General features: G+C 38.5%; 1 protein-coding gene across 1 annotated transcript; it reads right to left on the reverse strand.

The window, feature by feature from the left end:
• Positions 1–263: 263 nt before the first annotated feature.
• LOC120636697 (transcription factor Sox-21-B) lies at positions 264–2,191 on the reverse strand. The gene has a single exon (XM_039908286.1). The coding sequence runs from the start codon at positions 2,051–2,053 to the stop codon at positions 935–937; it is 1,119 nt and encodes a 372-aa protein (XP_039764220.1). The 5' UTR covers positions 2,054–2,191; the 3' UTR covers positions 264–934.
• Positions 2,192–11,889: the final 9,698 nt, after the last annotated feature.

The following is an 11,889-nucleotide window of genomic DNA, read 5'->3' on the forward strand; positions in this document are numbered from 1 at the left end:
GAAAACTTATATTTTTTAAATTTTACATTTGAAACTTAACTCAAAAAATTTATGAAAAGCTCCACTTTAGCGCGTTGAAATCTTTTCTATGGATGACTCTGCTAATGTTACTTTCAGCAAAACGATCGTAGAATTATTCATAGATAAAGTCAGGTACCTATATTTTTATATATATATATCTGACGGTACTCTTCATTATTTACATTAGGATTCAATTCAAATTGGGGTATTACACAAGTGGGATTATGGAACAAAACAGCAAATACAGTTTTAACGCGTCGTTTATTGATAACTTCTTTTTCTCTTTCAATATACTTTTGTGTCCACTGACTATATAACACTCACTGTACATTTTTGTATTACAATATTTTAGTCTTTCGAGGCTTTCTTAACTTTTGATTCAATATAACAAATATTTTGTACAATTAACGACGGGCGTACGGGAGTGGCGTCGTGGCACGTCTTAACGCTATCTACCTACGCTTTACCGGCTAACTAAACTCCTATCCAGTTTACACTATATTTACATATCGTTCAAATTTTTTTTGGTATTCAAATAACCTCGACCACTCCGTCGTCTTTCATCCGTCCGCACATAACCTCTCGTCCGTTCGCACAGCACAACTTAGAATATTTTAACTTAACCATGAAAAAAAATACAATAATCATAATATAATACATAATCATTAACAACATTAATTGAACGATCAGCCGACGGGGCGAGCCGCGTCACCGTCAACAGTCCTCAACACTAACAACGACGGCTCGCGGGCCCGCGGGCATTACAAAACAAATAAAGGACATACCTAGAAGTATGTACGCCGTAACGATCACTGTCCTACGCGAACGAGTCGCAACAAAGTCACTGTGGGGGCGCGGCGACCCGGCCAGCTCAGAGCGGCGGGATGTCGATGTCGCACGCGAAAGGCGACTCTCAGATGAGCGGCATCGCACGTTCCCCTGCGGCCGCGTACCGCTGCTCGTCGGGCACGTGGTACATGTTGATGATGTGGCTGAGGTCTTGCTGCCCGTACTCGCGCTTCATCGCGAGCTGTTCGTGCGGGTGCGATTGCGGCACGTGCCCGTGCACGCCGAACTCGCGCTTTAGCTGTGGGGGCTCGTGCGACACGTACTCCCGTTTCATGCCGGGGGGGCCGGGTGACACTGGCTCCGATTTGGCCGAGGAGCCGCTCGGTGAATGTGACGCGCACGAGGCGGGAAGTGCGTAGCCGCCCGGCGAGCCCGGGCCCAGCCCGTACGCGGAAGGTGAGGGCGGCTGCGGCAGGTATGGAGATCCTTGTCCGCCGCCGTAGTAGCCCCCGCCGTACCCGCCTTGCTGCATTTGCGACACGTCGTACCGAGGGTAGCCGTACGCTTGCTGCTGGTACGCGCTCGGGTCATGCATCATGTATCCGTTGGGCATGTACCCGTTGGGCGTCATCTGATAAACGTCGCGAGGCTGCTGCGCTGACGGCGCGGATGTTCTCTGTGCATCGCCTGCGCCCAGCAGCGCTCCACCTCCGAGAGGATATTTCTCTTGCTTCTTTGCAAGCGTCTTCGTTTTCCTCCTCGGTCTGTACTTGTAATCTGGATGTTCCTTCATGTGAACGGCCCGAAGTCTCTTCGCCTCGTCGATGAACGGTCGCTTCTCGGACTCCGAGAGGTCTTTCCACTGAGCACCGAGACGTTTAGATATTTCGGAGTTGTGCATTTTAGGGTTATCGGAGGCCATTTTCCTGCGCTGTCCGCGCGACCACACCATGAAAGCGTTCATCGGGCGCTTGACCCGCTCCGCGTTGGAGTTCTTGCTGGAGTTGTTGTTGTTGTTATTGGGTGGCTGGTGGTGCTGCTGCGGGGGCTGCGCGTGGTGCTGCGGCAGCGGCTGGTGCTGGTGGTGCTGCAGCGCCTGGTGCTGCGCCAGCGACTGCTGCTGCGGCAGCGACATCATGCCGCCCAACGCGCCCAGCGAGCCGTAGCCGTGCTGCAGCGCGTGGTGCGGCGGCACCGTGGCGTGCAGGCTGCCGCCCTTGAGATCCGTCTCCATCGTCAACATATCGTCTTCCTGCGGCGCGTACAGCTTGCCGATCCTTCGTTCACCGTGCACAACGAGAGAGCTGTCGGTCGCTCACATGGACTCGCGGCGGTGCGCGGGATACGTCTCGCAGTACCGTGCGGCGCGGAGGCTACGTGCGTTGTGAGGTGGCCGTGCGACGGGCGGCGGCGCCTGGCGAACCCCCGCGCCCGCGCCCGGCCCCGCCCGCCCCCGAGCGCGCCAATGGCGGCCTGGCGCGGCCCCGCCCCCCCGCGACCTCCCACCCGCCGAGCCCTGCATTTTTAATCGCGTGGCGATGCGAGCGTACGCCTCGCGCCGCGCCGCCTCATGCAAATCACAATTTGTTTGCCGACGGTGGTTGCACCTTCTCGACCTTAGTTTATGTTGTAAACAACGTACGCTATCTAGCGCTTTTGTAAGGCGCTACTTGAAATTTCAATTAAAAAACCTTCCCGTACCTTCGTTTACTTTTAGTAATTAATTCTGGTTTACATTTTGGTGCCATCTGACATATTTTATGACAACTATTCTGTATGCTTACCTACCTAGAGTGAAATAAGTTTATACAGCTAGCAATGCTAATACGTCACCTCGGCGTACACAGCTGGATCGACGTTATAGTTTGCACAGCTGTGATCTAAGTTCAAGGCCTCCACAAATAACAGCGAGATGCCAACGAATACTGTCTCAGTACATTTGAGATAGTCATTGATGATCATTTACAATATGCCTTTGTTCCTATCCACAATGGAGTCCTATTCAATTTAAGCACTCATTCATAGTTGCATTATATGCTATATGTAGGAATGTAGGTGGGTCCCATAAACAATACATTTTACTACGACACAAGGCCAATTTTACTATAATTTCTGAACTGGAATCATCATATCTGTAATCTTAGGTCGACATAATGTCTATTTTAGGATATAACTAGGTATAGAAAGGCAGTTAAAACCCATTTGCTAACACCCATTTAGGTAGTAAATAAGTAAAGGGACTATAAAAACAGAAAAGACAATAATTACTTATTATTTTAGTATAGGTAGATGACGAAGAAACACTTTATTGCACGTATAACATACAGGAAAAGAAACAGTAAGGAGTAGGTATACAGTAGACAATGTAGACATGCAAAGGCGGCCTTATTGCTGCTTAAAATATGTTTTTTTACCAGAACAACACAATCCGACTTACATAGGTACGCAGTAAGCTATATTTAATACGTAATTGTTATTAGATATTAATAGCCCTAAGTCTAAGATGTGTCGTGCAAATAAAAATGTTCTGACTCAGCAGAATGTTGCGGATTCTAATCTACCTACAACGCTTATTCTGTCTGGATCGAGTTGAGCTTTAAGTTTATTTATTATAAATTTTCATAAAGTAGTTATTTACCAACCAACCTACCAACCACATTATACCTATCAAAAGTATTAAAATTACAATCTAGCCTTAAGACTGATTAGTATATCCTTTATCTATACTAGCGGACCCCAGCGCCATCTGTCGGGCTAATTTGTGAATCTAAACCATCCAGTGTGCCACCCAAACGTATACCAAAAAATTAATTCAAATCGGTGCAGCCGTCTAGGAGGAGTTCAGTGACATACACACGCACACAAGAAATATATATATAAAGATATAAAAATGTTATGTTGGTTTGTGTACGCTTCAAAAACTGATATCTGTGGCGTGCATACTCTATACACAGGGTATGCAATAACCGGGCAGATAATATAGAGTTAAAAATATCTCCAGCTTCGTAAAAGTTAGAAAAAGCCAAACGTTAAGTTTTTATAACTCGTACTGGAGACTTTCTTCATTTTATATCATCTGCATGCCCTGTGCATACCCTTTATGCACGCCACTGATTATTATGCTACATTGACGGCCGATTGGCGCAGTTTGCAGCCACCCTGCTTTCTGAGTCCAAGGCCATGGGTTCGATTCCCACTACTTGAAAAAGGTTTGTGTGATGAGCAAGAATGTTTTTCAGTGTATATTATTCATAGAAATATTTATCAGTCATCTAAGTACCGATAACACAAGGTACAGTTACTTTGGGGCTAGTTGGCTGTGTGTAGTATATTTATGTATTTATTCTTATTTACTCTGCGGTGAAAATCATCACTCACCATCAGGTGTAATTGCAGTCAAGCGCTCGTCTAGTCCAAGTGGTTAGGTTCCTATCCCTTTTTTATTTTGTTCCTTTCCCAGGCAAGAACATGTAACTTTTAAAGTAATGTGCGTTTTAAGCAATCAAAGTATCACTTGCTTTAACGGTGAAGGAAAACATCGTGAGGAAACCTGAACTGAAAACCTGTTTGCACTAATTTATTCATTATAATTCAATTCCATCGTTTGACAAAGAAACAAAAAAAGAAGGATATCCAAGTTTTTTTTTAATAAGTAAATAAATATACTCCTACAATTAACACATAGCCATCTAGCCCCAAAGTTAGCGTAGCTTTTGGTATGGGAAGTAATATGACTGATGAATATTTTTATGAATAATATACATTAATAATATAATATATATAACGACAATACACACATCGCCATCTGGCCTCAAAGTAAGCGAAGCTTGTGTTAGAAAGCTGCATACAGTTTTTATATCTGGATGTTTACCCGTATATTAGGTATAATTACACTTTACGGGTCGTGCAATCGAATCTTTAAAACTAAATTTGGCTACGCTAGTCATATCCGTGCACACTCGAGACGATAAAGCCAAGGTGTCGCCGTTGACGGATACGTCATGGAGGACATCATCATTATAAAGCCCAGACACTGAAAAATATTCATGTTCATCACACAAACATTTTTCAGTTGTGGGAATCGAACCCAACCCCTTGGACTCGGAAGGCAGGATCGCTGCCCACTGCGCCAATCGGCCGGTCAACGTGACGTCACGTTAGTACGCACTCTTTAGATAACCTTTAGATGGGGAATTTTTATTTTTAGGCGAATGAAACCTAAAAAAAATACCTATACTTACGTGGTTTATACCTAAAGTTGGTTAACATCAGGTCTTGCAATATTCTTGTCAATTATCTAGGTAAATACTTATCTTCTTCAACAAGTTGATCCTAATTGTCTCAACTAACGGGACATGTTACTTACCCAAGCCTTAAACAAGGCGTAGATAAGACCACTCAGGTAGACTCCTCAGATCTGATGCCGTAAATATACTGACATCGTAAAAGTAGGTAACAGGTACCCAAGTGGCAGCAAACATTTATGGCTATAGGTATTTAGTTATTGTTTTCGAATTCCAGTAATTGATATTTGTTTTAGGGGTTTTGCTTTTTGTGGCTGGATATTTGTTCCAATTTGAAATTTGAGCTCCTAATTTAAAATACCTTTTATTCCAACATATTTTTTTTACGTTAGAAATAAAACATATGTTAAACTAATTACTGGTTACCCACTTCATTTCACACTATCGCATAACGGTAAAAATGTTTTTATTATATATAAAAAGCTTAACATATAGGTACATAGTAGGTATGTTTTGAAAGAAAAATCGGAATCAAGTAGGTGGGTACCTATTTAAAAAAAAATTATCGTTTTTATTTAACACTAAAAACTCAAGAATATAAGTATTGTTAACGTTTAACCTAAGACAAGAAAAGAAAATGGAGGTACTGCCTTTATATTTTTTTTCGTTAGGTCATCAAGCCTATAGCAGCCCTTCCTCTCAGATAATGGGATCTTAAATTTTGACTTACCATGTTACTCCGATGCGGTTTGATACGATTTCAAATAAACTTATAGCATTAAATGTGCTTCTGTCAATGTAATGTCAGTTTTTGTTAAGTTTTATGCCAAATTAAAAGGTTTTTTTTCCAAAACGACTTCTTCTTGGTGTTTAAAACCCGTCAATAACAACACTAGTTATGTAAAGTATAAAAGCTTTATTTTTTTTAAATAAAATTATTTCAATTGACTTTTTTCAAAAATTATATTTTTTGAGTTACGAAATCTTTAGGAAATCCAAATCGATATAATTTGGATTAAATTTCAAAAATCATGGTCTATTTATTAATTCAGATTCAGGTTCTCTGTAATTCACCACTTATTTGAAAGAGGTTACTATCAGTTTAGCTCCGTAGGAATTTCATCATCAAATTCGTTTCAGTAGTGTGGTTTATAAATCAGAATAACTGGAATAAATATGATGTCCAATGAAATGAAATAAGGTTTTTTTAATGATTCTTACAATGAAATTTGATTCTTACAGTTTTGTATTTTTTTAAACCTTGTTAATTAATGATAACTTCACAATATAAAGCCATTGTTTTATATCTCTTGTAACTTATAATTTATGTGTGTGTGTGTGTGTGGTGTGTGTGTGTGTGTGTGCGCGTGCGTGTGTGTGTGTGTGTATTTGTATGTGTGTGTGTGTGGTTTGCTCCTTAGCTTTAGCAGCTTAGCTTAGCTTAGCTTCCTGGATCCCTCGGAGACCTGGATGGTCTGCTAAGCTTTTGGAGTAGGCTCGCCTGAGCTCGAGTGGGGAGCCGTATCAACGGCCCTCCGTACAACGGAAGCAAATCCATCCGTTGAAGTGTCGTCGTTGTCGTTATTCTACAACTTTGTCTGTCTTTGTCTTTATTTTTCTTAACTTGTTGTGGAGTGCAAATATAGAGTATAAATATAGAAGACTATAAAAATGCCCTGCTCAGTGTTGCCCTGTATAAAGGCAATTGTTTTCCACTTAACATTAGGTGAGCGATCTTCTTGGTCCGTCAGCTATGATATTTTTATGCGATGAATTGATAATAACTGGGATCGATGGATGAACGATCATAAATTTCTATATATATATAAGAGTTTCGGAGCCTATGCGGAACATTTACACACACTTTCTCTTTTAAATATATAGATGTATAAACATATGGCATTAAAATGGACTTGTATGCCGACACGGAAAACGGCGTGACGCTCTCTTTTTCCATCGTGCCCCCTATATGGCACTGCATTATATCTTGTTAAATTGTTTGGTATCAAAAGGAATAAGGGAAATAAAACATGTGTTTGATCATTATTTTTTAATTAAAGTTGTTTATTTTTTTTATCATGAACACATATTTTTATCTTAAATGTTAATTACCTTTATATATTGTATGTATTGTACTTACAGTTAAATACATTAAAAAAAAACTTTATGCACATTTTTATAGCTTATTGATAAAACATTTACATTAAGATGGCTAGTTATGTATAATTTCAATTATTTAATGATAATTATTTTTAAGTACAATAATAAGAGGTAGGAATAATACGAAGGAACTTAATCCACTAAAGTTTAAATTAACTTCGTAGGTATCCAATAGGTAAATATGCAAAACATAATATTATCCTACTGTCCGAAATACATTTACTGCTTGCAACCTTTAAAAATATCCTTTAGGTTAGGTATATTTTTTAGTAAAAACTAAAATCTTCGCGAATTCATATCCACAGATTATAACTGTTTTTTACGAAAGAAAAAAAAATTACCCTCCACGTATTAATCATCATTACAGGTACAAATTAAGAGCAATGAAAAAATAGGCAGTTTTAAAAAAATTAAAATCTCAACACCTCTGCACAAATGAAAACCACTAGTGACAACGCATCAAGTCATTCAATAATTGCTGGTGTTAAATAAAAACCGAGCATCAAACACTCTGAGCCTCCTAATTGGCGCGAGGTGTCACTAATGACAACCGCGAGTGGCGCGAGTGTCGCTGCAAATTAATAATTATTACGCCTGGCAACACTGAGGTGACGCGGCGCAATATGGCCGCCGAGTATTGTTGGCGGGAATCGTCAGTTTAATTTTCAATTATTAATTTGTTACGGCAGATTTTTTGAGGTGAACATAAAATATTAAAATTGAAACTAGCAAGCGGGAGTTGCATCGCTCGTTTTTATTTATAGCTTATAGGTTTCCTGAGTAATTAATATCTCTTGTGATTTTAACGTTGTAGGTACACGAGCGTTCCCGTTTATTTTTTGCAGGATGAATTATGCTATTATATAAATTTGTTTCGTCTGTAACTATAAAAAACGGGTTTAAATATAAATTTTCACATTTTTATAGTTCACTTAACATAACGTAGCTATCAGATTTCTTCATTTAATGATGATTTAAATTTATCGTGATTTTTTGTTGATTCACATTGTGATGGCTTGATTTTGTATGTTGCATTCAACAACTAATTTAGTGCTCATAAATTAATACTTTCCTGTTCATTCCTGTATACTAAAAAGTTGCTTAATAAGTACCTATATTTAATTAGACACGCGGTTGACGCAGTGAGCAGCGACCCTGCTTTCTGCGTCCAAGGCGGTGCGTTCGATTCCCACAACTACAAAAATGTTTGTGTGATGAACATGAATGTTATTCATTGTCTGGGTGTTTATCTGTATATTATAAGTATTTATGTGTATTATATTCATAAACATATTCTTCAGTCATCTTAGTAACCATAACACAAGCTTCGCTTACTTTGGGGCTAGATGGCGCTGTGTGTATTGTCGTAGTATATTTATTTATTATTTAGTAACTTAAAATAAATTAAGATTGCATTTAAAATACTATCAATATAAATTAATAATAAAATTATATAATATATTTATTTATGGGTACCTATATGTATACGTGCATCACCAAACTATTTTCTGTATTTGTTTTCTTCGCCATTGGTTGCCTGAAAGAAATCGCTATGAAGCGATAAGGCCGCCAAATTGTATACGTTGTTTTGTTATACTTTTCTTTTTTTATGTACTTTATGTGGTGTGCAATAAAATTATATTCAGCCATTCATTATCAATAGGTAGTTCAAAATGTTGCAGTCAAAGCAAAATAGGTAGGAAGGCCGCATGTGTCGTATTGCACCGTACATCTCAAGGCGGAATCGGAGGCGATGTATGATAATGAAAGGCCAATATTGGGCTCAGGACTGGACACAAACAAGACCGCACACGTAAGAGCTATCATCTCTCCTTGAGGGGGCGATATGCCCTCCCCACGTCTTATAGGCAGGGAATTGTACGCAGATGTCGAAAATCTAGCATTGGTTTTCCTTCAAGGCAAAATGTTTTGAGAATTTTAGCAAAATTACATAGTAAGTCAGTAAATAAGTCAGTAACATTAATAAATCTAATCAGTGCAATAAAAAAGCCGCGCTGCTAGGTAGATTCATTTAAAGACTCAGAAATTACCTGAGTCCAAAAGCAACGAACAATGCGTCAAATTGCGCGACGAATGCTTTATTGGGAAAGCTTGCATGAATTTACAAAGCAGCAAGGCGGACGTTCTGCTATTTTTTTGGTACATCGAGGCTAAATTGCCGAATTATAAATTAGGTTTACACGTTATAATGATAATTAGCAAACTTAGTTCTAAGACAAAACTAAAAAATCGGTACGTTATTAATTTGTAACAGTCAAACAATGAATATTACAATCATATATATGTCCTCAGAAATCAAAATCCAACTTCAAATAGGTTTTTTTTCAATAATTGTAGAGTAATTTTGAGGACATTCGGTATCTTATAACTATAAAAGGTACAAGGGTTCAAAACGTGCCCTGCTCTAAGGAGAAGCTACAGAATCCTTAAATAACATTCAAATTAAACAGCCCTTAAAGTACCTAGATATTAAAAATAATAGCTATGAATAGAAGAGTATTCGTACCAGAAATCTAGTTAAAATATCACTACAGCCTTCGTATTCTTTTCCTGAAAAAAAATGCAAAAAAATATTTTGCAATCTTCATTTTAATACTCTGTCCGTCACACTTGAATAGGCCTGCTGCCTACATACATTATCTGTGTCCAGGGGGTGTGGGCGACCCCCGGGGGGTGGTGGCGTGGGGGTTCTTCCGGCCGCTGTCTCCGACTCATCAGGCCTATCTTGGAAGGCCGCAAATTAAATAGTAACGTACGATGGACTGCCCAGGTCTATCTACATATTAATACGAGTATGTCCCTTGTATCTACGTTATGTCAATTTTATATTTAAATTGGAGATTTCAGTAATAAAAAAGAAGGCTTTTTATTGGATTGTACAATTACCCGTAGGTTTTGCATCTTAGCAGTCATATATGTTTAAATTTAGGCGCTCATAGAGTGAAATATACTATTATCTATAAACTACTATTAACTAGTTTACTTATTGCAATTATTTATGAAGATATTGTGTAAAATAACTATACGATATGTTAACTATTTTACGCATTCATGATGTACTACGATGGCAATTTTTTTCGTTAATTAGCTTGTGACAAGCCTTCTTTATCACAAATCTTTATCAAGCCTCCCTGTCATAAAGAAGGCTTGTTGTGCATAATTCCACAATTCGGTCCAAAAGCGGGTTGGCGGGTAGTAACCAATAAAATTATATGTTAGTGATAATAACTTTGTCGGCTAATTGGCCCAATGGGCAGCGACCTTGATATCTGAGTACAAAAAGACTGTGGGTTTGATTCCCAAAATTAGAAATGGTGTGGGTGATGAATTTTAATGTTTTTTAGTGTCTGGGTGTTTATCTGGTATATTACAGGTGTTTATGTATCGCTCATTTTAGTACACAAGCTACTTTGAGGCTAGATGGCGATGTGTGTTTGGTTGTAGTAGGCAAAAAAGCAATTAACTCATTGATAATCAACATATGATTTTATGGTTTGCTGGTGTGTACACTGAATGACGCACAATTTTATTCAAAAACAAATGATGAAGGCAAAAAACTTAAGGAAAAAACACAAGCTTATTATTATAATTATAATATTCGTGACAAATTCAAAATGGTAAGTTGAAATTATTTTAATTAAGCTCCCATTTATTTTCTTTTTTCTGACTCACACAAAATAATTGTATGTATACCACCCGGTTTTAAATAATTGCAACAATATTGCAAAGCCCTGCCAGGGCTTCGTGTTCATATACCTATCTACTCAATAATGTGTATAGTATTGTGTTCTATACATGAAAGCAATAAATAAATAATAAATAAATTTACTACGACAATGCACACATCGCCTCCTAGACCCAAAGTAAGCGTAGCTTGTGTAATGGGTAGGTAATACTTATAATAGAGAGATAAACACCCAGAAACTAAAAAGCATTCATGTTCCTCACACTAACATTTTCCAGAGGTGGAAAATGAACCCACAGCCAATCGTAATGATAATCGATATTGATAAAAAAGGTAATACGTAGATTGCTTATTACTAGTATGATTTTTTAGCGTCCCACTGCTGGGCGCAAGCCTCGGCTCTCATAGGACAGATAGTTTTAGAGCATAAATCCACTACGCTACTCCAATGCGGGTTGGTGTACTTTTACGTATACTATCTGAATAAACCGACGGCTTAGCTTCTAACGCAGGGCTGCTACTGTAAATTCTTTAGCAGAAAATACACAAGACCTCAAATTTTTTAGTCAACCCGGGCTTCGAAGCCAGGACCTCGTGAACCGTAGTTAAACAAACTAAGCACTAGACCTAATAGGTAGTAATTGGAATAAAGATATCTATCTACGAGCTTTTAATAATCCCAGGGCAAAAATGACTTGTATACCTACCTAACATACTGGAATAGGCGGAAAAAAGCTTCTTCTTAGCAAAAAAATCTTATTTTAAGCAAAGATATTATGTCTTTATAAACTTCCAAGCTAATTAAGTTTTGACTTTTAGTTTGCAAGACTTTGTCTATCACATTGGTTACACTTTGGTTTTTATTCATTAAAAAGGTATGTATGATGTTGGCAAAGAATAAATATAAATTTTATCTGAATTAGAGTTTAACCAGTGATTCGCTAGCGAAAAAAAATATTTACAAATCCT

Source organism: Pararge aegeria, chromosome 3, assembly GCF_905163445.1.
Source record: "Pararge aegeria chromosome 3, ilParAegt1.1, whole genome shotgun sequence".
Classification (NCBI taxonomy): domain Eukaryota; kingdom Metazoa; phylum Arthropoda; class Insecta; order Lepidoptera; family Nymphalidae; genus Pararge; species Pararge aegeria.

Excerpts from the sequence above, each read along its gene's own strand:
- LOC120636697 (XM_039908286.1), bottom strand. The coding sequence starts at position 2,053 with ATGTTGACGATGGAGACGGATCTCAAGGGCGGCAGCCTGCACGCCACG.